Source organism: Ranitomeya variabilis, chromosome 8 (genome assembly GCF_051348905.1).
Source record: "Ranitomeya variabilis isolate aRanVar5 chromosome 8, aRanVar5.hap1, whole genome shotgun sequence".
NCBI classification, from domain to species: Eukaryota; Metazoa; Chordata; class Amphibia; order Anura; family Dendrobatidae; genus Ranitomeya; species Ranitomeya variabilis.
Genome location: NC_135239.1, coordinates 175,934,658 through 175,961,130, shown reverse-complemented (window position 1 = coordinate 175,961,130; position 26,473 = coordinate 175,934,658). Strand labels below are relative to the sequence as shown.

Genomic DNA, 26,473 nt, shown 5'->3' with positions numbered 1-26,473 from the left:
GATTAATAATTTCAGAAATCCTATAAGGACCAATAAACCGAGGCTTAAACTTAGGGGAAGAGACCTTCATAGGAACATGATGGGAAGACAACCAAACCAAATCCCCAACCCGAAGCCGGGAACCAACACACCGACGACGGTTAGCAAAACGTTGAGCCTCCTCCTGAGACAACACCAAATTGTCCACCACATGAGCCCAAATCTGCTGCAACCTGTCAACCACAGAATCCACACCAGGACAGACAGAAGGCTCAACCTGCCCAGAAGAAAAACGAGGATGAAAACCAAAATTACAAAAAAAAGACGAAACCAAAGTAGCCGAACTAGCCCGATTATTAAGGGCAAACTCGGCCAATGGCAAAAAGGCCACCCAATCATCCTGATCGGCAGACACAAAGCATCTCAAATAAGTCTCCAAAGTCTGATTTGTTCGCTCGGTCTGGCCATTTGTCTGAGGATGAAATGCAGAAGAAAAAGACAAATCAATGCCCAGCCTAGCACAAAAGGCCCGCCAAAACCTAGAAACAAACTGGGAACCTCTGTCAGACACAATATTCTCCGGAATACCATGCAAACGAACCACATGCTGAAAAAACAACGGAACCAACTCTGAAGAGGAAGGCAATTTAGGCAAAGGCACCAAATGAACCATCTTAGAAAACCGGTCACAAACAACCCAGATAACCGACATCCTCTGGGAAACCGGAAGATCAGAAATAAAATCCATAGAAATATGCGTCCAGGGCCTCTCAGGGACCGGCAATGGCAAAAGTAACCCACTAGCACGGGAACAACAAGGCTTGGCCCGCGCACAAGTCCCACAGGACTGCACAAAAGAACGCACATCACGTGACAACGAAGGCCACCAAAAGGACCTACCAACCAAATCTCTGGTACCAAAAATACCAGGATGACCAGCCAACACAGAACAGTGAACCTCAGAAATCACTCTACTAGTCCATCTGTCAGGAACAAACAATTTCCCCACAGGACAGCGGTCAGGTCTATCAGCCTGAAATTCCTGAAGAACCCGCCGTAAATCAGGGGAAATGGCAGAAAGGACCACCCCTTCTTTCAGAATGCCGACCGGTTCAAGGACCTCAGGAGAATCAGGCAAAAAACTCCTAGAAAGGGCATCAGCCTTAATATTTTTGGAACCCGGAAGATACGAAACCACGAAATCAAAACGGGAAAAAAAACAAAGACCATCGAGCCTGTCTAGGACTCAGCCGTTTGGCAGACTCGAGGTAAATCAAATTCTTATGATTGGTCAGGACCACAATACGGTGCTTGGCCCCCTCAAGCCAATGTCGCCACTCCTCAAACGCCCACTTCATAGCCAACAACTCCCGATTGCCAACAACATAATTGCGTTCAGCAGGCGAAAACTTGCAGGAGAAGAAGGCACACGGTTTCATCAAAGAACCAACAGAATCCCTCTAAGACAAAACGGCCCCTGCCCCAATCTCAGAAGCATCAATCTCAACCTGAAACGGAAGAGAAACATCTGGTTGGCGCAACACCGGAGCAGAAGTAAATCGGCGTTTAAGCTCCTGAAAGGCAGAGACAGCCGCAGAGGACCAATTCGCCACATCAGCGCCTTTTTTCGTCAAATCAGTCAAGGGTTTAACCACGCTGGAGAAGTTAGCAATGAACCGGCGATAAAAATTTGCAAAACCCCAAAATTTCTGAAGGCTCTTCACGGATGTGGGTTGAATCCAATCATGAATGGCCTGAACCTTAACCAGATCCATCTCCATAGATGAGGAAGAAAAAATAAAGTCCAAAAAAGAAACCTTCTGCACCCCAAAGAGAACCTTGGACCCCTTCACAAACAAAGCATTGTCACGAAGGATCTGAAATACCATCCTGACCTGTTCCACATGAGACTTCCAATCATCGGAAAAAATCAAAATATCGTCCAAATATACAATCAAGAATTTATCAATATAAGTCCGGAAGATATCATGCATGAAGGATTGAAAAACATATGGAGCGTTAGTGAGCCCGAATGGCATCACAAGGTATTCAAAATGGCCTTCGGGCGTATTAAACGCAGTTTTCCATTCATCACCCTGCTTAATACGAACAAGATTATATGCCCCCCGAAGGTCAATCTTCATAAACCAACTAGCCCCCTTAATCCTAGCAAACAAATCGGAAAGCAAAGGTAAAGGGTATTGAAACTTGACCGTGATCTTATTCAAGAGGCGATAATCAATACAAGGTATCAAGGAGCCATCCTTCTTAGCAACAAAAAAAAACCCTGCTCCCAACGGTGAAGAAGATGGCCGAATATGCCCTTTCTCCAAAGACTCCTTAACATAACTCCGCATGGCGGTATGTTCAGGCACAGACAGGTTGAAAAGTCGGCCCTTAGGAAACTTACTGCCTGGAATCAAGTCAATCGCACTATCACAGTCCCTGTGCGGTGGAAGGGAACTGGACTTGGGCTCATCGAATACATCCTGAAAATCAGACAAAAACTCTGGAATTTCAGAAGAGGAAGAAGAGGAGATTGACATCAAAGGAACATCATTATGAACCCCCTGACAACCCCAACTAGTCACAGACATAGATTTCCAATCCAACACAGGATTATGTACCTGCAACCACGGGAAACCCAGCACGATAACATCATGCAAATTATGCAACACCAGAAATTGACAATCTTCCTGATGGGCTGGTGCCATGTGCATGGTCACCTGTGTCCAAAACTGGGGCTTATTTTTAGCCAAAGGTGTAGCATCAATTCCCTAAAGGAATAGGGTTCTGCAAAGGCTGCAAGGGAAAACCACAACGCCTGGCAAACTCAAAATCCATTAAGTTCAAGGCGGCGCCTGAATCCACAAACGCCATGACAGAAAATAATGACAATGAGCAGATCAAGGACACCGATAACAGAAATTTAGGTTGTACAGTACTGATAGTAAATGAACTAGCGATCCTTTTTGTCCACTTAGGGCAGACTGAAATGACATGAGAAGCGTCGCCACAATAATAACACAACCTATTCTGACGTCTGAATCCTTGTCGTTCCGTTCTAGACAAAATCCTATCACACTGCATTGGCTCAGGACTTTGCTCTTAGGACGACGCCACAGCGCGCGCACAGTTTGACGCTCCCGCAAGCGCCGATCAATCTGAATGGCCAGAGACATAGAATCACTCAAACCGGAAGGCGTGGGAAACCCCACCATAACATCTTTAACGGATTCAGAAAGACCCTTTCTGAAAATTGCCGCCAAAGCATCATTATTCCATTTAGTCAACACAGACCATTTTCTAAATTCTGCCGCCTCTTGACCCTGAGACAGGGCCAACAAGGTTTTCTCCGCTTGATCCACAGAATTCGGTTCATCATATAATAATCCTAAAGCCTGAAAAAAGGAATCTACATTAAGCAAGGCCGGATTCCCAGATTCCAGGGAAAATGCCCAATCCTGTGAATCGCCACGCAGCAGGGAGATGACAATTTTAACCTGCTGAATGGAATCACCGGAGGATCGCAGTCTCGGAGCAACAAACAGTTTACAATTGTTTTTAAAACCCCGAAATTTGGACCTATCACCAAAAAACAAATCAGGAGTAGGAATCTTCGGCTCTAAAGCAGGAGTCTGAACAATATAATCAGAAATACCCTGTACCCTAGCAGCAAGCTGGTCTACACGAGAAGCTAATTCCTGAACATCCATGCTGGCACAAGACTCCTCAGCCACCCATAAATAAAGAGGGAAGAAAAGACAAAACAAACTACAGAAAAAAACATGGCTCAACACCTTTCTTCCCTTCTTCTGAGATGCATTTAACTCATTATGGGCCAGTTGTACTGTTATGATCTGGTGACCTTGGAGCCGCATGAAAACTTTCTCTGGAGTCGGTGGAACCTGTACTGACCGCAAATCCTGAACTAACACCGCAACTAGAAGTAGCCGTGGGGTGTGCCTAACAAACCCTAGACACCTTCGACACAGCCGGAGGACTAAATACCCCTATAGATGGAAATAGGAATGCTATCTTGCCTCAGAGCAGACCACCAAAGGATAGGCAGCCCCCACGAATAATGACTGTGAGTAGGAGAAGAATAGACACACGCAGGTAGAAAACAGGATTTAGCAAAAGAGGCCACTCTAGCTAAATAGGAAAGGATAGGACAGATTACTAGGCGGTCTGTTGTGAATTTGTTTTTTGGCTCCCTCTAGTGGTTACTAGTGATTTGACTCTGGGTATGTCAGTCATCCCTTGTATGCTCACCTGGGCCGTTAGTTCAGGGGTGTTGCTATATAAGCTCCCTGGACCTTCAGTTCAATGCCTGGCAACGTTGTAATCAGAGCTAATCTGTTGTGCTCTTGTCTACTGATCCTGGTTCCTGCTAGATTAAGCTAAGTCTGCTTTCTTGCTTTTTGCTATTTGTTTTTGTTTGCATTTTTGTCCAGCTTGTACTTAATCTGTATTCTGTCCTTGCTGGAAGCTCTAGGGAGCTGGTGTTCTCCCCCCGGGCCGTTAGACGGTTCGGGGGTTCTTGAATTTCCAGCGTGGATGTTTGATAGGGTTTTTGTTGACCATATAAGTTATCTTACTACATTCTGCTATTAGTAAGCGGGCCTCTCTTTGCTAAACCTAGTTCATTTCTATGTTTGTCATTTCCTCTTACCTCACCGTTATTATTTGTGGGGGGCTTGTATCCTACTTTTGGGGTCCTTTCTCTGGAGGCAAGAGAGGTCTTTGTTTTCCTCTTCTAGGGGTAGTTAGTTCTCCGGCTGGCGCGAGACATCTAGCGACCAACGTAGGCATGTTCCCCGGCTACTTCTAGTGTTGGCGTTAGGAGTAGATATATGGTCAACCCAGTTACCACTGCCCTATGAGCTGGATTTTTGTACTTCGCAGACTTACCTATTTCTCTGAGACCCTCGCCATTGGGGTCATAACAGTTTGCCAGGCCAGTATTAAATGTTAAATGCATTGCAGAAGCGGGATTATAAGAAGGAAAATTCTGAGTTTTTTTTTTTCCTCTCTCTCATTTTTTTTTTTTCTTTTCCCCTTTACCTCTGAGTGGCTCAAGCTTGCTGTAGACATGAATGTCCAGACCTTGATTACAAGTGTGGACCAGCTTGCTGCTCGTGTGCAGGGCATACAAGATTATGTTACCAGAAATCCTATGTCAGAACCTAAGATACCGATTCCTGAATTGTTTTTCGGAGACCGATTTAAGTTTAGAAATTTCAGGAATAATTGTAAATTATTTTTGTCCCTGAGACCCTGTTCATCTGGAGACTCCGCTCAGCAAGTGAAAATTGTTATTTCTTTTTTACGGGGCGACCCTCAGGATTGGGCCTTCTCGCTGGCGCCAGGAGATCCGGCATTGGCGGATATTGATGCGTTTTTTCTGGCGCTCGGTTTACTTTATGAGGAACCCAATCTTGAGATTCAGGCAGAAAAAGCCTTGCTGGCTATGTCTCAGGGCCAGGATGAGGCTGAAGTGTATTGCCAAAAATTTCGGAAATGGTCCGTGCTGACTCAGTGGAACGAGTGTGCACTGGCCGCAAATTTTAGAAATGGCCTTTCTGAAGCCATTAAGAATGTGATGGTGGGTTTCCCTATTCCCACAGGTCTAAATGATTCCATGGCCCTGGCTATTCAAATTGACCGGCGGTTGCGGGAGCGCAAAACCGCAAATTCCCTTATGGTGTTGTCTGAACAGGCACCTGATTTAAGGCAATGTGATAGAAAAACCGCAAATTCACCTATGGTGCTGTCTGAACAAACACCTGATTTAATGCAATGTGATAGAATCCTGACTAGAAATGAGCGGAAAATTCATAGACGCCAGAATGGCTTGTGTTACTACTGTGGTGATTCTACACATGTTATCTCAGCATGCTCTAAACGTCTAACTAAGGTTGTTAGTCCTGTCACCGTTGGTAATTTGCAATCTAAATTTATTCTATCTGTAACTTTGATTTGTTCACTGTCATCTTATCCTGCCATGGCGTTTGTAGATTCAGGTGCTGCCCTGAGTCTTATGGATCTGTCATTTGCCAAGCGCTGTGGTTTTGTTCTTGAGCCATTAGAAAATCCTATCCCTCTTAGGGGTATTGATGCTACGCCGTTGGCAGAAAATAAACCGCAGTTTTGGACACGGGTTACCATGTGTATGACTCCTGAACATCGGGAGGTTATACGTTTTCTTGTTTTGCATAAAATGCATGATTTGGTTGTTTTGGGGTTGCCATGGTTGCAGACCCATAATCCAGTCTTGGATTGGAAGGCCATGTCAGTGTCAAGTTGGGGATGCCGTGGAAATCATGGGGATTCCCTGCCCGTGTCTATTGCTTCTTCTACGCCTTCGGAAGTTCCGGAGTATTTGTCTGATTATCAGGATGTTTTCAGCGAGTCCAGGTCCAGTGCACTGCCTCCTCATAGGGAGTGTGACTGCGCAATAGAGTTGATTCCAGGCAGTAAGTTTCCTAAGGGAAGATTATTTAACCTGTCGGTACCTGAACATACCGCTATGCGTTCATATATTAGAGAGTCTCTGGAGAAGGGGCATATCCGTCCTTCTTCTTCCCCTCTTGGTGCGGGATTCTTTTTTGTGGCCAAAAAGGACGGATCTTTGAGGCCTTGTATTGACTATCGGCTCTTAAATAAGATCACTGTCAAATTTCAGTATCCTTTGCCGCTGTTGTCAGACTTGTTTGCCCGGATTAAAGGTGCCAAGTGGTTCACCAAGATAGATCTTCGTGGTGCGTACAACCTTGTGCGCATTAAGCAAGGAGATGAATGGAAAACCGCATTCAATACGCCCGAAGGTCATTTTGAGTACTTGGTGATGCCTTTTGGGCTCTCTAATGCGCCTTCAGTTTTTCAGTCCTTTATGCATGACATTTTCCGGAAGTATCTGGATAAATTTTTGATCGTTTATCTGGACGATATTCTTGTTTTTTCTGATGATTGGGACTCGCATGTAGAACAGGTCAGGATGGTTTTCAAGATTTTGCGTGAAAATTCTTTGTTTGTTAAAGGCTCAAAGTGTCTCTTTGGTGTACAGAAGGTTCCCTTTTTAGGCCTGACTCTTGTCCACCTGACAGATTGTTTGTGCCTGCTAGGTGGACCAGTAGAGTCATTTCCGAGGTTCATTCCTCGGTGTTGGCAGGGCACCCGGGAATTTTTGGCACCAGGTATCTGGTGGCCAGGTCCTTTTGGTGGCCGTCCTTGTCAAGGGATGTGCGGTCTTTTGTGCAGTCCTGTGGGACTTGTGCTCGAGCTAAGCCTTGCTGTTCTCGTGCCAGCGGGTTGCTCTTGCCCTTGCCTGTCCCGAAGAGACCTTGGACACACATCTCTATGGATTTCATTTCGGATCTTCCGGTGTCTCGGGGCATGTCTGTCATCTGGGTGATATGTGATCGTTTCTCCAAGATGGTCCATTTGGTTCCTTTGCCTAAGCTGCCTTCCTCTTCCGATCTGGTTCCTGTGTTCCTCCAGAACGTGGTCTGTTATGACCCCAATGGCGAGGGTCTCAGAGGAACGTGGAAGTCTGCAGAATACAAAAATCCAGCTCATAGGGCAGTGGTAGCTGGGTTGACCATATATGTACTCCTAACGCCAACACTAGAAGTAGCCGGGGATCATTCCTACGTTGATTCTAGATGACACGCTCCAGCCGGAGAATCTAGCTACCCCTAGTAGAGGAAAACAAAAGACCTTTCTTGCCTCCAGAGAAGGGGACCCCAAAGCTGGATAGAAGCCCCCCACAAATAATAACGGTGAGGTAAGAGGAAATGACAAACACAGAAATGAACCAGGTTTAGCACAGAGAGGCCCGCTTACTGATAGCAGAATAAAGAAAGGTAACTTATATGGTCAACAAAAACCCTATCAAAATCCACACTGGAAATTCAAGAACCCCCGAACCGTCTAACGGTCCGGGGGGAGAACACCAGCCCCCTAGAGCTTCCAGCAAAGGTCAGGATATATATTTGGAACAAGCTGGACAAAAATACAAAACCAAACCAAAATAGCAAAAAGCAAAAAGCGGACTTAGCTGATATAACTGGAACCAGGATCAGTAGACAAGAGCACAGCAGACTAGCTCTGATAACTACGTTGCCAGGCATTGAACTGAAGGTCCAGGGAGCTTAAATAGCAACACCCTTAACTAACGACCCAGGTGCGGATAAAAGGAATGACAGAAAAACCAGAGTCAAAAAACTAGTAACCACTAGAGGGAGCAAAAAGTAAATTCACAACAGTACCCCCCCCTTAGTGAGGGGTCACCGAACCCTCACCACGACCACCAGGGCGATCAGGATGAGCGGCATGAAAGGCACGAACTAAATCGGCCGCATGAACATCAGAGGCGACCACCCAGGAATTATCCTCCTGACCATAGCCCTTCCACTTGACCAGGTACTGAAGCCTCCGCCTGGAGAGGCGAGAATCCAAGATCTTCTCCACCACGTACTCCAACTCGCCCTCAACCAACACCGGAGCAGGAGGCTCAGCAGAAGGAACTATAGGCACAATGTACCGCCGCAACAAGGACCTATGAAATACATTGTGAATAGCAAACGACACAGGAAGATCCAGACGAAAAGATACAGGATTAAGGATTTCCAATATCTTGTAAGGCCCAATAAAACGAGGTTTAAATTTGGGAGAGGAGACCTTCATAGGAACAAAGCGGGAAGAAAGCCATACCAAATCCCCAACGCGTAGTCGGGGACCCACACCGCGGCGGCGGTTGGCAAAGCGCTGAGCCCTCTCCTGTGACAACTTCAAGTTGTCCACCACATGATTCCAGATCCGCTGCAACCTATCCACCACAGAATCCACCCCAGGACAGTCAGAAGGCTCCACATGACCCGAAGAAAAGCGAGGATGGAAACCAGAGTTGCAGAAAAAAGGCGAAACCAAGGTGGCGGAACTAGCCCGATTATTAAGGGCAAACTCAGCCAACGGCAAGAATGTCACCCAATCGTCCTGATCAGCAGAGACAAAACACCTCAAATAAGCCTCCAAAGTCTGATTGGTTCGCTCCGTCTGTCCATTAGTCTGAGGATGGAAAGCAGACGAAAACGACAAATCAATGCCCATCCTACTACAAAAGGATCGCCAGAATCTGGAAACGAACTGGGATCCTCTGTCTGACACAATATTCTCAGGGATGCCGTGCAAACGAACCACGTTCTGGAAAAACACAGGAACCAGATCGGAAGAGGAAGGCAGCTTAGGCAAAGGAACCAAATGGACCATCTTTGAGAAGCGATCACATATCACCCAGATAACGGACATGCCCTGGGATAGCGGAAGATCAGAAATGAAATCCATGGAGATATGTGTCCAAGGTCTCTTCGGGACAGGCAAGGGCAAGAGCAAACCGCTGGCACGAGAACAGCAAGGCTTAGCTCGAGCACAAGTCCCACAGGACTGCACAAATGACCGCACATCCCTTGACAAGGAAGGCCACCAAAAGGACCTGGCCACCAGATCTCTGGTGCCAAAAATTCCCGGGTGACCTGCCAACACCGAGGAATGAACCTCGGAAATGACTCTGCTGGTCCACTTATCCGGGACAAACAGTCTGTCAGGTGGACAAGAATCAGGCCTATCAGCCTGAAATCTCTGCAACACACGTCGCAGATCTGGAGAAATAGCTGACAAGATAATACCATCCTTAAGAATACCAACAGGTTCAGCGACTCCAGGAGCATCAGGCACAAAGCTCCTAGAAAGAGCATCGGCCTTCACATTCTTTGAACCTGGTAAATACGAGACAACAAAATCAAAGCGGGAGAAAAACAATGACCAGCGGGCCTGTCTCGGATTAAGGCGTTTAGCAGACTCGAGATATATCAGATTTTTGTGATCAGTCAAGACCACCACACGATGCTTAGCACCCTCGAGCCAATGACGCCACTCCTCAAATGCCCATTTCATGGCCAACAACTCCCGATTGCCCACATCATAATTTCGCTCGGCAGGCGAAAACTTCCTAGAGAAAAAGGCACAAGGTTTCATAACAGAGCAACCAGGGCCTCTCTGCGACAAAACGGCCCCTGCTCCAATCTCTGAAGCATCCACCTCAACCTGAAAGGGAAGTGAGACATCGGGCTGGCACAAAACAGGCGCCGAAGTAAACCGGCGTTTCAACTCCTGGAAAGCCTCCACGGCAGCAGGAGCCCAGTTAGCTACATCGGAGCCCTTCTTGGTCATATCCGTCAAAGGTTTCACAATGCTAGAAAAATTAGCGATAAAACGACGGTAGAAGTTAGCGAAACCCAAGAACTTCTGTAGACTCTTAACTGACGAGGGCTGAGTCCAATCAAGAATAGCTCGGACCTTGACTGGGTCCATCTCCACAGCAGAAGGGGAAAAAATGAACCCCAAAAAGGGAACCTTCTGTACACCAAAGAGACACTTTGAGCCCTTGACAAACAAAGAATTTTCACGCAAAATTTTAAAGACCAACCTGACCTGCTCCACATGCGAATCCCAATTATCAGAAAAAACCAAAATATCATCCAGATAAACAATCAAAAATTTATCCAGATACTTCCGGAAAATGTCATGCATAAAGGACTGAAAAACTGAAGGCGCATTGGAGAGCCCAAAAGGCATCACCAAGTACTCAAAATGACCTTCGGGCGTATTGAATGCGGTTTTCCATTCATCACCTTGCTTAATGCGCACAAGGTTGTACGCACCACGAAGATCTATCTTGGTGAACCACTTGGCACCTTTAATCCGGGCAAACAAGTCAGACAACAGCGGTAAACGATACTGAAATTTGACAGTGATCTTATTTAAAAGCCGATAATCAATACAAGGTCTCAAAGATCCGTCCTTTTTTGCCACAAAAAAGAATCCCGCACCAAGAGGGGAAGAAGACGGACGAATATGTCCTTTCTCTAGAGACTCCTTGATATATGAACGCATAGCGGTATGTTCAGGTACCGACAGATTAAACAGTCTTCCCTTAGGAAATTTACTGCCTGGGATCAAATCTATAGCACAGTCACAGTCCCTATGAGGAGGCAATGCACTGGACTCAGACTCACTGAAGACATCCTGATAATCAGACAAATACTCCGGAACTTCCGAAGGCGTAGAAGAAGCAATAGACACAGGCAGGGAATCCCCATGAATACCACGACAGCCCCAACTTGAGACTGACATAGCCTTCCAGTCCAGGACTGGATTATGGGTCTGTAACCATGGCAGCCCTAAAACAACCAAATCATGCATTTTATGTAAAACCAGGAAACGTATCACCTCGCGGTGTTCAGGAGTCATGCACATGGTAACCTGTGTCCAATACTGCGGTTTATTTGCTGCCAATGGCGTAGCATCAATACCCCTAAGAGGAATAGGATTTTCTAATGGTTCAAGAGTAAAACCACAGTGCTTAGCAAATGACAGATCCATAAGACTCAGGGCAGCACCTGAATCTACAAACGCCATGACAGGAAAAGACGACAGTGAGCAAATCAAAGTTACAGACAGAATAAATTTAGGTTGCAAATTACCAACGGTGACAGGACTAACAACCTTAGCTATACGTTTAGAGCATGCTGAGATAACATGTGTAGAATCACCACAGTAGTAGCACAAGCCATTCCGGCGTCTATGAATTTTCCGCTCATTTCTAGTCAGGATTCTATCACATTGCATTAAATCAGGTGTCTGTTCAGACAACACCATGAGGGAATTTGCGATTTTTCTATCACATTGCACCGAATTAGGTGTCTGTTCAGACAACACCATGAGGGAATTTGCGGTTTTGCGCTCCCGCAACCGCCGGTCAATTTGAATAGCCAGTGCCATAGTATCATTCAGACCTGTGGGAATGGGAAAACCCACCATAACATTCTTAATGGCTTCAGAAAGGCCATTTCTAAAATTAGCGGCCAGTGCACACTCGTTCCAATGTGTCAGCACGGACCATTTCCGAAATTTTTGGCAGTACACTTCAGCCTCGTCCTGCCCCTGAGACATAGCCAGCAAGGCCTTTTCTGCCTGAATCTCAAGATTGGGTTCCTCATAAAGTAAACCGAGCGCCAGAAAAAACGCATTAATATCAGCCAATGCCGGATCTCCTGGCGCCAGCGAAAAAGCCCAATCCTGAGGGTCGCCCCGTAAGAACGAAATAACAATTTTTACTTGCTGAGCAGAGTCTCCAGATGAACAGGGTCTCAGGGACAAAAACAATTTACAATTATTCACAAAATTCCTAAACTTAAACCTGTCTCCGGAAAACAGTTCAGGAATCGGTATTTTAGGTTCTGACCTAGGATTACTGATAACATAGTCTTGTATGCCCTGCACACGAGTAGCCAGCTGGTCCACACTTGTAATCAAGGTCTGGACATTCATGTCTGCAGCAAGCATAGCCACTCTGAGGTAAAGGGGAAGAAGAAAAAAAAAAAAACTCAGAATCTTCTTTCTTATAATCCCTCTTCTGCAATGCATTAAACATTTAATACTGGCCTGGCAAACTGTTATGACCCCAATGGCGAGGGTCTCAGAGGAACGTGGAAGTCTGCAGAATACAAAAATCCAGCTCATAGGGCAGTGGTAGCTGGGTTGACCATATATCTACTCCTAACGCCAACACTAGAAGTAGCCGGGGATCATTCCTACGTTGATTCTAGATGACACGCTCCAGCCGGAGAATCTAGCTACCCCTAGTAGAGGAAAACAAAAGACCTTTCTTGCCTCCAGAGAAGGGGACCCCAAAGCTGGATAGAAGCCCCCCACAAATAATAACGGTGAGGTAAGAGGAAATGACAAACACAGAAATGAACCAGGTTTAGCACAGAGAGGCCCGCTTACTGATAGCAGAATAAAGAAAGGTAACTTATATGGTCAACAAAAACCCTATCAAAATCCACACTGGAAATTCAAGAACCCCCGAACCGTCTAACGGTCCGGGGGGAGAACACCAGCCCCCTAGAGCTTCCAGCAAAGGTCAGGATATATATTTGGAACAAGCTGGACAAAAATACAAAACCAAAACAAAATAGCAAAAAGCAAAAAGCGGACTTAGCTGATATAACTGGAACCAGGATCAGTAGACAAGAGCACAGCAGACTAGCTCTGATAACTACGTTGCCAGGCATTGAACTGAAGGTCCAGGGAGCTTAAATAGCAACACCCTTAACTAACGACCCAGGTGCGGATAAAAGGAATGACAGAAAAACCAGAGTCAAAAAACTAGTAACCACTAGAGGGAGCAAAAAGTAAATTCACAACAGTGGTCCGTTTACACGGCATTCCTGAGAATATTGTGTCGGACAGAGGATCCCAGTTTGTTTCCAGGTTCTGGCGATCCTTTTGTGGTAGGATGGGCATTGATTTGTCGTTTTCGTCCGCTTTTCATCCACAGACTAATGGACAAACGGAGCGAACTAATCAGACTCTGGAGGCTTATTTGAGGTGTTTTGTTTCTTCTGATCAGGATGATTGGGTGACCTTCTTGCCGTTGGCTGAATTTGCCCTTAATAATCGGGCTAGTTCCGCCACCTTGGTTTCGCCATTTTTCTGCAACTCTGGTTTCCATCCTCGTTTTTCCTCGGGACATGTGGAGCCTTCTGACTGTCCTGGGGTGGATTCTGTGGTAGATAGGTTGCAGCAGATCTGGAATCATGTGGTGGACAACTTGAAGTTGTCACAGGAGAAGGCTCAGCGTTTTGCCAACCGCCGCCGCGGTGTGGGTCCCCGACTTCGTGTTGGGGATTTGGTATGGCTGTCTTCTCGATTTGTTCCTATGAAGGTCTCCTCTCCCAAATTTAAGCCTCGCTTCATTGGTCCGTACAAGATATTGGAAATCCTTAATCCTGTGTCCTTTCGCCTGGATCTTCCGGTGTCGTTTGCCATTCACAACGTATTTCATAGGTCCTTGTTGCGGCGGTACGTTGTGCCTGTGGTTCCTTCTGCTGAGCCTCCTGCTCCGGTGTTGGTTGAGGGCGAGTTGGAGTACGTGGTGGAGAAGATCTTAGATTCTCGTCTCTCCAGGCAGAGGCTTCAGTACCTGGTCAAGTGGAAGGGCTATGGTCAGGAGGATAATTCCTGGGTGGTCGCCTCTGATGTGCATGCGGCCGATTTAGTTCGGGCCTTTCACGCTGCTCATCCTGATCGCCCTGGTGGTCTTGGTGAGGGTTCGGTGACCCCTCACTAAGGGGGGGGTACTGTTGTGAATTTGTTTTTTGGCTCCCTCTAGTGGTTACTAGTGATTTGACTCTGGATATGTCAGTCATCCCTTGTATGCTCACCTGGGCCGTTAGTTCAGGGGTGTTGCTATATAAGCTCCCTGGACCTTCAGTTCAATGCCTGGCAACGTTGTAATCAGAGCTAATCTGTTGTGCTCTTGTCTACTGATCCTGGTTCCTGCTAGATTAAGCTAAGTCTGCTTTCTTGCTTTTTGCTATTTGTTTTTGTTTGCATTTTTGTCCAGCTTGTACTTAATCTGTATCCTGTCCTTGCTGGAAGCTCTAGGGAGCTGGTGTTCTCCCCCCGGGCCGTTAGACGGTTCGGGGGTTCTTGAATTTCCAGCGTGGATGTTTGATAGGGTTTTTGTTGACCATATAAGTTATCTTACTACATTCTGCTATTAGTAAGCGGGCCTCTCTTTGCTAAACCTAGTTCATTTCTATGTTTGTCATTTCCTCTTACCTCACCGTTATTATTTGTGGGGGGCTTGTATCCTACTTTTGGGGTCCTTTCTCTGGAGGCAAGAGAGGTCTTTGTTTTCCTCTTCTAGGAGTAGTTAGTTCTCCGGCTGGCGCGAGACATCTAGCGACCAACGTAGGCATGTTCCCCGGCTACTTCTAGTGTTGGCGTTAGGAGTAGATATATGGTCAACCCAGTTACCACTGCCCTATGAGCTGGATTTTTGTACTTCGCAGACTTACCTATTTCTCTGAGACCCTCGCCATTGGGGTCATAACAGCGGTCAGTATTAAAACCCTTCCAAAAATATCCACAACAGATAATACAAAAAGTTCCACAATCTAACTAAAGACATGAAATGTATATCTGCCACTCCAGAGAATCCAACAAGACTGAGAAAATACTGACACAGCCTAAGCTGGACAAGAAAACACAAAGAGAAGCACTGAATTGTGAAGCACACAGCATGTGAGCCACAGGAAAAAAAAACCAGACACTTATCTTTGCTGATTTGGCAGAAAGGCAGGAGGAACCAGACAGAGGTCCATAACCTCCCAACAACAATTGACAACTGGCAAGGACTAATGAATCCTGCACACCTAAATACCCCAGTCAGAACTGCAATCAGCAGACACACCTGACCAGGACTGCAACCCAGGGACAACTGCATTACCACCTACTACCACCGGAGGGAACCCAAAAGCAGAATTCACAACAGGGGACACTCGCTTGGCATAGGATTCAAGCACTCAGGCACGGTACCTCACACAAATCAGCCCATATGGTTTATTTAAACTCCGCATAAACCAGGTAGAATACAGTCCGTTTCATTACAGCCACGAAACATTATAGGACATCAGTCAGTTCATGTAGGAGATAGGCTTCTCTGCCGTATATTATAATCCCCTTTTCCGGGGTTACCTTTCAGGAGTTCCACTCCTCACGCTGACTTCACGTCAGTCCCAGGTCCTCAACACAAACCGTCCAGGTCTACGGTCTCTAGGTGTTTCCAGGACCTACAGCACACAGGCCACTCAGTGCCAAAGCCCAACCATGTGCTATTCATGAATTCCAACACAGGCTTCCAGGGCCTTGCACTTGGACCATTCAGATCCAAACACAGGAACCATGTGACCCACACCCTGGTCACATTATATACCCTTAACCACTCCCTTGGATGGGAGTGTAGATGTGTGGCTAGTTTGTCCCCCCCCATCTCACACAACTAGCCTAGTAAGTCTCCCTTGACTATTATACAACACTACACAAACTTTTGAGGGACTACAGGTCCCAGAACAACTATTTTACATCAGACTTACCACGCAGACTCCCTCTGTGACACATATCGGCCATTCACAACACTGCCAGTCACTGTTTCATCACAACTATGCCTCCAAGTGCATCTTGAAGTGCACACACAGCGCCCCCTGGCTGTAACATTGGTCACTGCACCACAATACTTACTGCCACACATCCTCACTGAGCCACACACAACTACTCAGCTCTGCTGTACACTTACTCGCTAAGCTATACACAATCACTCAGCTCTGCTATACGCTCTCTCAGCTCTGACACACGTACTCTCAGCTGTGCTATACACCCGCTCAGTTCTGCCACAAACACTCTCAGGTCTGCTATACACTTACCCAGCTCAGCCACACACGCGCACACACACGCACACACACGCACACACACACACACTCGCTCATGTCTGCTGTATAGTCATTCAGCTCTGACACACTCCACTCTCACTGATACACACCTATTGCCTGTGTCCTGCTCTTTTTCTCTGCTGCCTGGTTAAATTACCTGAGACTGTCAAAGAATCAATATTCCTGGAAGGATGTGATTTTAGCACATATACAGCTGAAGTCCAGACATGCCCCCGACCACCCGAAACAGTGGGGCAGCTCCCCAAATTTTAGACAGCCCTGCTGGATCCGGGACATTTAGAAATGTTACAAGTTACATAGAATCAATCAAATTTTAATATAGAATCAATCGGTGATCTATTCCATTGGTTCTAATTTAACCCCTTGTGAGGAGTTGACACACTCAGCTGCTTCTTCAGGTAGACACAGGAACACTTTGGTGAAACACCTGCTGGTTTATTAACGTCAGCATACACCAAGGCAGGGTTGAGAAAAATAAAAGCAGAACCTTCCTGGCGTAACGGAAAACAAAACAAATAAAGTTTCACAGAGTCCTTTCTCTGCAGGTTTCACCTGCAGTTATCCTGCACAGTCCTTTAGCTCCTCCAGGAGCCACCTGGGAGTTCCTGCTCTCCCAAGACAGGACACCTCCTGACTCTAATGCACAGGTATTTAACACCCCATGTGATGATCACATGACCTTGACCTCACACAGGTCCTGTCAGGACTCTGCAGGTGGAGATACAGTGGACCTCCACCCACCCGCTCTATGGAGGTCCACTAAAACCAGCCCATAACATAGGTTCCTATTAACCCTCTCAGCACTTAGCGTGCTGGAGGCAAAAGCACTCTGATTTTACATCACTGACCGCAGTATGCACAGTGACACGTATCTCCCTTCACATACTATCCCAGTGACTCTGTCACACCCTCCAGAACCAGGCAATATTGATTTATTTTTTTCCTCCATGTATTATTATTTTAGTGGTTAAAAAAACTCAGATCTTTAGAAATGTGCTTGTAAATAAATATTTGTATTGATCCTTCAGTATAGCAATGCAAGGGCTTGGTTTTTACATGGCAAACTGTAGTTTTTATTAGTACAATTTTGGGGTACATACAACGCTTTGATCTCTTTTTTTATTGCATTTTGGGGGGGCAGTTCAGTGACTGAAAATGGGCAATTCTGGCATTTCTAGACCTAGTTATATAAGTTGAAAAAAGATTTAAGTCTATCAAGTTCAATCTTTATCGCTAGATTAACCATAACCAACAATGCCATTTGTTGTGGGAAAAGCATCCGGCCCTTTTTTAAAACCTGTTATAGTGTCAGCCATTACTATCTGTTGTGGTCGGGCATTCCACAGTCTGACCGCTCTAACTGTAAAGAACCCTTTCCTATTTAGCTGCTGGATTTGCCTTTCCTCCACCCATAGTGAGCACCTCCTGGTCCTTTGGAAGGAATAAGTCATGCGCCAGTCCTTTATACTGACCACACAAGTATAAATACATATAAATGAGATATCCTCTGAGATGTCTTTTTTCGAAGCTAAGCAAGCCCATCTTTTCCAACCTCTCATCATATGAGAGGCCTTCCATGCCTTGTAATAATCTAGTTGCCTCTTCTGAATTGACTAACTTCTGAATTTCCTTTGTAAAATGTGGATCCCAAAACCGGATCCCATATTCTAGATGTGGCTTTACAAGTGATTTATAAAGAGTTAACTATAAGTTGGGATCATGGATTTTATCTCTTTTTACACACCCTAAAATCTTGTTTGCTTTAGCAGCTGCTGCCTGACATTGAGTACTGCTCCTGTCATGTTCCCAATGGCAGGGAATTAAACACATAACACGGGCAAAAACAGGACGAGCTCTAGGGTGATGGAACCTGAGCTGACCGCGATCCTGAACCTCAACACTCAACTAACAGCAGCCGGGGAATGTTCCTGGGGGGACTCTAGACGTCTCGCGCCAGCCGGAGATCTAGCTACCCCTATCAGAAGAATCACAGACCTATCTTGCCTCCAGAGAAATATTCCCACAGAAATAGCAGCCCCCCACATATAATGACGGTGAAATGAGAGGAAGGCACAAACGTAGTTATGAAAACAGATTCAGCAAAATGAGGCCCGCTTAAGCTAGATAGCAGAGGATACAAAAGGTGAACTGCGCGGTCAGCTTAAAACCCTTCAAAATACCATCCTGAAATTACTTGAACTCATGTGCCAACTCATGGTACATGAGTGGTAATTTCAGCCCACTAGAGCAACCAGCAGCAGAGAATTACATATCTGCAAGCTGGACTAAAAACATGAAAGCAAACATGAAACAGGGAAATCCAGACTTAGCTTGTCTTGAAGGCCTAGGAGCAGGTAGCAAAGGTAACAGAGACACACTGATACATTGATAGCCGGCAAGGGAATGACAGGAAAGCCAGGTTAAATAGGAAACACCCAGCCTCTGATGGACAGGTGGAAACCAGAGACCGCAACCCACCAAAGTCACCCAGTACCAGTTGTAACCACCAGAGGGAGCCCAAAAACAGAATCCACAACATGCTCCTCAGCTTACTTCTAACAAGAATACCCAAGTCCTTCTGCTGTTCTGTAGTCCCGAGTATACTCCCATTTAAAGGGAACCTGTCACCCCCCCAGGCGTTTGTAACTAAAAGAGCCACCTTGTGCTGCACTAATGCTGCATTCTGACAAGGTGGCTTTTTTATTTCTTGTTCCTGGCACTGCTGCAATAATCATTTTTGAAATTTGTCCCTCATACCTTGAAATCGCCAGGGGGGCAGGTCTTTCCTCCCTAATGCAGACGCACCACAGCCGTCACTCTGCGAGAAGGGCGCCGCCTTTTCCTTCATTAGCGTCCCCGGCGCCTGCGCTGTAAGTTCGAAGGGCAGCGCAATAGCGCATGCCCGAAAAAAAACAAAACAGCGCAGGCGCCGGGGACGCTAATGAAAGAAGAGGAGCCGGCGCGCAGAGGCCATGAGTGACGGCTGTGAGGTGTCTAAATTAGGGGGGAAAGACCTGCCCCCGTGGCCATTTCGAGGTATGAGGGACAAATTTCAAAAACGATTATTGCAGCAGTGCCAGAGACCCGAACTAAAAGAGCCACCTTGTCAGAATGCATCATTAGTGCAGCATAAGGTGGTTGTTTTAGTTACAAATACCTGGGGGGTGACAGGTTCCCTTTAATATATATGCAGCAATAGGATTACTCTTTCCTAACTACTGGTTTTTTTTTCTTTGCGCAATTTGCCTTTTTGTGTAAGCAATTTTATAGTACGGATTCAACCAAGCCTTTTCTCTTTCAAACCTTAACAGTTGCAGCGGTGCACTACATCACCAACAGGTGGGGATGCAGAACTGTTCATAGACATATACAGTACAGACCAAAAGTCACATTTAAAGATTTTTTTTGTATTTTCATGACTATGAAAATTGTACATTCACACTGAAGGCATCAAAACTATGAATTAACACATGTGGAATTATATACTTAACAAAAAAGTGTGAAACAACCGAAATTATGTCTTATATCCTAGGTTATTCAAAGTAGCCACCTTTTGCTTTGATGACTGCTTTGCACACTCTTGGCATTCTCTTGATGAGCTTCAAGAGGTAGTCACCGGGAATGGTTTTCACTTCACAGGTGTGCCCTGTCAGGTTTAATAATTGGGATTTCTTGGCTTATAAATGGGGTTGGGACAATCAGTTGTGTTGAGCAGAAATCTGGTGGATACACTGTTGATAGTCCTACTGAATAGACTGTTAGAATTTGTATTATGGCAAGAAAAAAGCAGCTAAGTAAAGAAAAATGAGTGGCCATCATTACTTTAAGAAATGAAGGTCAGTCAGTCCAAAAAATTGGGAAACTTTGAAAGTGTCCCAAGTGCAGTGGCAAAAACCATCAAGCGCTACAAAGAAACTGGCTCACATGAGAACCGCCCCAGGAAAGGAAGACCAAGAGTCACCTCTGCTTCTGAGGATAAGTTTATCCAAGTCACCAGCCTCAGAAATCGCAGGTTAAAGGGACACTGTCACCTGAATTTGGAGGGAACAATTTTCAGCCATAGGGGCGGGGTTTTCGGGTGTTTGATTCACCCTTTCCTTACCCGCTGGCTGCAATATTGGATTGAAGTTCATTCACTGTCCTCCGTAGTACATGCCTGCACAAGGCAATCTTGCCTTGCGCAGGCGTGTACTATGGAGGACAGAGAATGAACTTCAATCCAATATTGCAGCCAGCATGCAGCCAGTGGGTAAGGAAAGGGTGAATCAAACACCCGAAAACCCCGCCCCTATGGCTGAAAATTGTTCCCTCCAAATTCAGGTGACGGAGTCCCTTTAACAGCAGCTCAGATTAGAGACCAGGTCAATGCCACACAGAGTTCTAGCAGCAGACACATCTCTACAACAACTGTTAAGGCTACGTTCACACTAGCGTTGTGCGCCGCTGCGTCGGCGACGCAACGCACAACGCACGCAAAAACGCGGCAAAACGCACGCAAAAACGCTGCGTTTTGCGACGCATGCGTCGGTTTTTGCCGAAAATCGGACGCAAGAAAAATGCAACATGTTGCGTTTTCTTGGTCCGACGCTTGCGGCAAAAAAGACGCATGTGTGGCACAACGCAACAAAAAAAACCGCATGCGTCCCCCATGTTAAGTATAGGGGGCGCATGACGCATGCGTCGCCGCTGCGTCGCCGACGCAAACCCGACGCACATTAGCTTAACGCTAATGTGAACGTAGCCTTAGAGGAGACTTTGTGCAGCAGGCCTTCATGGTAAAATAGCTGCTAGGAAACCACTGCTAAGGACAGGCAACAAGCAGAAGAGACTTGTTTGGGCAAGGAATGGACATTAGACCAGTGGAAATCTGTGCTTTGGTCTGATGAGTCCAAATTTTAGATCTTTGGTTCCAACCACCGTGTCTTTGTGCGATGCAGAAAAGGTGAACGGATGGACTCTACATGCCTGGTTCCCACCGTGAAGAATGGAGGAGGAGGTGTGATGGTGTGGGGGTGCTTTGCTGGTGACACTGTTGGGGATTTATTCAAAATTGAAGGCATATTGAACCAGCATGGCTACCACAGCATCTTGCAGTGGCATGCTATTCCATCCGGTTTGCGTTTAGTTGGACCATCATTTATTTTTCAACAGGACAATGACCCCAAACACCCCTCCAGGCTGTGTAAGGGCTATTTGACCAAGAAGGAGAGTGATGGGGTGCTATGCCAGATAACCTGGCCTCCACAGTCACCAGCCCTGAACCCAATCGAGGTGGTTTGGGGTGAGCTGGACTGCAGAGTGAAGGCAAAAGGGCCAACAAGTGCTAAGCATCTCTGGGTGGGAACTCCTTCAAGATTGTTCGAAGACCATTCTCGGTGACTACCTCTTGAAGCTGATCAAGAGAATGCCAAGAGTGTGCAAAGCAGTCATCAAAGCAAAAGGTGGCTACTTTGAAGAACCTAGAATATAAGACATACCGTATTTTTTCGGACTATATGACGCACCGGACCATAAGACGCACCCCAAATTTGGGGTGAAAATTGCAGAAAAAAAGATTTTTTTATAAGATGGGGGTCCGTCTTATTGTCCGAATTTACAGTATCTTACCTGAGGGCTGGCGGTGGCAGAGCAGGGTCACAGGAGGCCTGGTGTCGGCAGAGGTGGGGTGATGCGGTACGGCGTGCACCTGAGCAGGGTCCCTTCCTGCTTAGGTGGGCGACGCCATGGCCTGGTGTCCATGGAGAGGTTGCAGCAGTGGTGTGGCGACGGCAAAGGTGCGGGGATAATGAGCGGTATGGCGTGAGCAGGGTCCCTTCCACAGGTGAGGTGACGCAGCGGCCTGGTATGCAATGTGAGCAGCGGAGCCGGGTTAATCACAGGTTTATCGGTGGCGGCGGCCATCTTCTCGAGGCCGTGCATGCGCAGATGGAGTGCTCTGCTTCCTGGGGCTTCAGGAAAATGGCCGCGGGAGGCCGCGCGTGCGCAGATGGAGATCGTGGCGGCCATTTTCCTGAAGCCGAGATCTAAATCTGCAAACTCGGCTTCAGGAAAATGGCCGCCGTGATCTCCATCTGCGCACGCGTGGCATCCCGCGGCCATTTTCCTGAAGCCCTGGGAAGCGGAGCACTCCATCTGCGCACGCGCGGCCTCAGGAAGATGGCCGCCGCCACCGATAAACCGGTGATCAACCCGGCTCTGCTGCTAACATTGCATCCGGGCCGCTGCGTCACCTCACCTGTGGAAGGGACCCTGCGCACACCATACCGCACCTCTGCCACCGCACCTCTGCCGCCGCCACCACTCCACTGCGGGCAAGCCTGCATTACGACTATAAGACACACCCCCTATTTTCCCCCCTTTTTTTGGGGGGGAGAAAGTGCGTCCTGTAGTCCGAAAAATACGGTAATTTCAGTTGTTTCACACTTTTTTGTTAAGTATATAATTCCACATGTGTTAATTCATAGTTTTGATGCCTTCAGTGTGAATGTACAATTTTCATAGTCATCAAAATACAGAAAAATCTTTAAATGAGAAGGTGTGTCCAAACTTTTGGTCTGTACTGTATATATATATATATATATATATATATATATATATATATATATATATATATATATATATATATATATACAATTTCTGTGTTCTGCACGTGTCTAAATACTGTGATTTTTCATCATTTATAAGTTGCATCTTTCTTTTTCTTCTGGGTATTTGTACTGTAAGGTAGATGTAGCTTAAACTATGTGATAAGAAAACGTGGAGCCTATGTGTGCCGTAAATGTATATTACCAGTACTGTCATCTACTATGTGAACTCTGCAAACCTGCTACATTAACCTGTAAGACAAGTGCAATGAAATCATACTCGATCATAAATTCTTCTGCTTTTTTTTCCAGTTGTTAAAACCATGGCAAGAAAATGAGAAAATATGGTTGACATGGAGCCACAATGTTGAATTCTCTGTTTCAAAAGACGTTTTATTAAAAGCCTTAAAACATGAGATCCGCGTGAAAATGTGGAGCACCAAAGACAAGGTGTCAGCTAAAGCTAGGTTTGATCGACCAAAGGCTTTTAGAGTGTCAACTGTGAAAGATGGCGAGGACTCCGAAGGTAAAAAAAATTTTTATATATATATATCTAATATATAAAGCTGAATGTATGTGTGTATGTCCGGGATTGGCATCTGCACCGTCGCAGCTACAGCCACAAAATTTTGCACAGTCACACGTCTGGACCCCGAGAGCGTCATAGGCTATGTTGTGAGGCAAAATTTTAACCCGCGCGTTCCAATTCACCAAACAATTTTGCCCCATCTACATAATGGGGAAAAAGTGAAAGGAAAAGTGTTGGAGGCAAATTGACAGCTAGGAGGAGATGGCATACAGGTATATACTATATACAGGGGAGATGATATACAGCTATATATTATATACAGGAGGAGATGACATACAGGTATATACTTTATACAGGGGAGATGACATACACATATATACTATATACAGGAGGAGATGACATGCACCTTTATATTATATACAGGAGGAGATGACATACAGGTATTTACTATATACAGGGGAGATGACATACAGGTATATACTATATACAGGGGAGATGACATACAGGTATATACTATACACTATGTTCCAAATTATTATGCAAATTACATTTTTATCAGATTTTCCTAAACGGTCAGTGCAAATGACAGTCAGTCTAATAAAAGTCATCACCCGTTAGATTATACATCGAAGTTTATTGAAGAAACCTCCCAATGATAACAGTATAATCTCCAAAATGAATAAAAACTTAAAATGCACTGTTCCAAATTATTAGGCACAGTAGAATTTCTAAACATTTGATATGTTTTAAAGAACTGAAAATGCTCATTTGTGGAATTTGCAGCATTAGGAGGTCACATTCACTGAACAAAAAAGCTATTTAACGCCAAAACATCCCAACAGGCCAAGTTACATGTTAACATAGGACCCTTCTTTGATGTCTCCTTCACAATTCTTGCATCCATTGAACTTGTGAGTTTTTGGAGAGTTTCTGCTTGTATTTATTTGCATGAAGTTGGAATAGCCTCCCAGAGCTGCTGTTTGGATGTGAACTGCCTCCCACCCTCATAGATCTTTTGTTTGATGATACTCCAAAGGTTCTCTGTAGGGTTGAGGTCAGGGGAACATGGTGGCCACACCATGAGTTTATCTCCTTTTATGCCCATAGCAGCCAATGACTCAGAGGTATTCTTTGCAGCATGAGATGGGGCATTGTCAGCATGAAGATGATTTTGCTCCTGAAGGCACGTTTCTGCTTTTTAGACCATAGAAGAAAGTTGTCAGTCAGAAACTCTATATACTTTGCAGAGGTCATTTTCACACCTTCAGGAACCTTAAAGGGCCTTACCAGCTGTTTCCCATGATTCTGGCCCAAAACATGACTCCTCCACCTCCTCGCTGACGTTGCAGCCTTGTTGGGACATGGTGGCCATCCACCAACCATCCACTACTCCATCCATCTGGACCATCCAGGGTTGCTCAACACTTATCAGTAAACAAGACTGTTTGGAAATTAGTCTTCATGTATGTGTGGGCCCAATACAACCATTTCTGCTTGTGAACACTGTTTAAGGGTGGCCGAATAGTAGATTTATGCACCACAGCAAGCCTTTGAAGGAACCTACACCTTGAGGTTCAAGGGACTCCAGAGGCACCAGCAGCTTCAAATAACTGTTTGCTGCTTTGTAATGGCTTTTTAGCAGCTGCTCTCTTAATCCGATGAACTTGCCTGGCAGAAATCTTCCTCATTATGCCTTTATCAGCACAAACACATTTGTGCTCAGATACAGCCACAAATCTCTTAACAGTACGATGATCACGCTTATGTTTTTGGAAAATTTCTAATGTTTTCATCCCTTCACCAAGGCATTGCACTATTTGATGCTTTTCAGCAGCAGAGAGATCCTTTTTCTTTCCCATGTTACTTGAAAACTGTGACCTGCTTAATAATGTGGAACATCATTTTTAAGTAGTTTTCCTTTAATTAGAATCACCTGGAAAACCAATTATCACATGTGTTTAAGATTGATTTCAGTGATCCATTGAGCCCTGAGACACAATACCATCCACGAGTTTATTTGAAAAACAAAACAATTAAATCTTTATCACACTTAAATCCAATTTGCATAATAATTTGGAACACAGTGTATACAAGGGAGATGACTTACAGGTATATCTAATATATAAAGCTGAATGTGTGTGTGTATGTCCAGGATTGGCATCTGCACCGTCGCAGCTACAGCCACAAAATTTTGCACAGTCACACGTCTGGACTCTGAGAGCGTCATAGGCTATGTTGTGAGGCAAAATTTTAACCCCGCGCGTTCCAATTCACCAAACAATTTTGCCCCTATCTACATAATGGGGAAAAAGTGAAAGGAAAAGTGTTGGAGGCAAATTGACAACTGCCAGATGTGAACAAGGGGGACTTAAACAGTGAGAGCGATGGCGCCAAAGAGTATACACTCACTGGCCACTTTATTAGGTACACCTGTCCAACTTCTTGTTAACACTTAATTTCTAATCAGCCAATCACATGGCAGCAACTCAGTGCATTTAGGCATGTAGACATGGTCAAGACAATCTCCTGCAGTTCAAACTGAGCATCAGTATGGGGAAGAAAGGTGATTTGAGTGCCTTTGAATGTGGCATGGTTGTTGGTGCCAGAAGGGCTGGTCTGAGTATTTCAGAAACTGCTGATCTACTGGGATTTTCACGCACAACCATCTCTAGGGTTTACAGAGAATGGTCCGAAAAAGAAAAAAAATCCAGTGAGCGGCAGTTCTGTGGGCGGAAATGCCTTGTTGATGCCAGAGGTCAGAGGAGAATGGGCAGACTGGTTCGAGCTGATAGAAAGGCAACAGTGACTCAAATCGCCACCCGTTACAACCAAGGTAGGCCTAAGAGCATCTCTGAACGCACAGTGCGTCGAACTTTGAGGCAGATGGGCTACAGCAGCAGAAGACCACACCGGGTACCACTCCTTTCAGCTAAGAACAGGAAACTGAGGCTACAATTTGTACAAGCTCATCGAAATTGGACAGTAGAAGATTGGAAAAACGTTGCTTGGTCTGATGAGTC

The 26,473-nt window shown here is 45.7% G+C and overlaps 1 protein-coding gene across 1 annotated transcript in view; it reads left to right on the top strand.

Annotated features, from left to right (window-relative positions):
- Window positions 1-26,473, top strand: part of CFAP92 (cilia and flagella associated protein 92 (putative)) — a 119,599-nt gene that overhangs the window by 14,949 nt on the left and 78,177 nt on the right. The window contains exon 4 of the mRNA XM_077278598.1: window positions 23,237-23,450. Coding sequence (XP_077134713.1) covers window positions 23,237-23,450 — 214 coding nt within the window. The remainder of the gene's footprint in view (window positions 1-23,236; window positions 23,451-26,473) is intronic.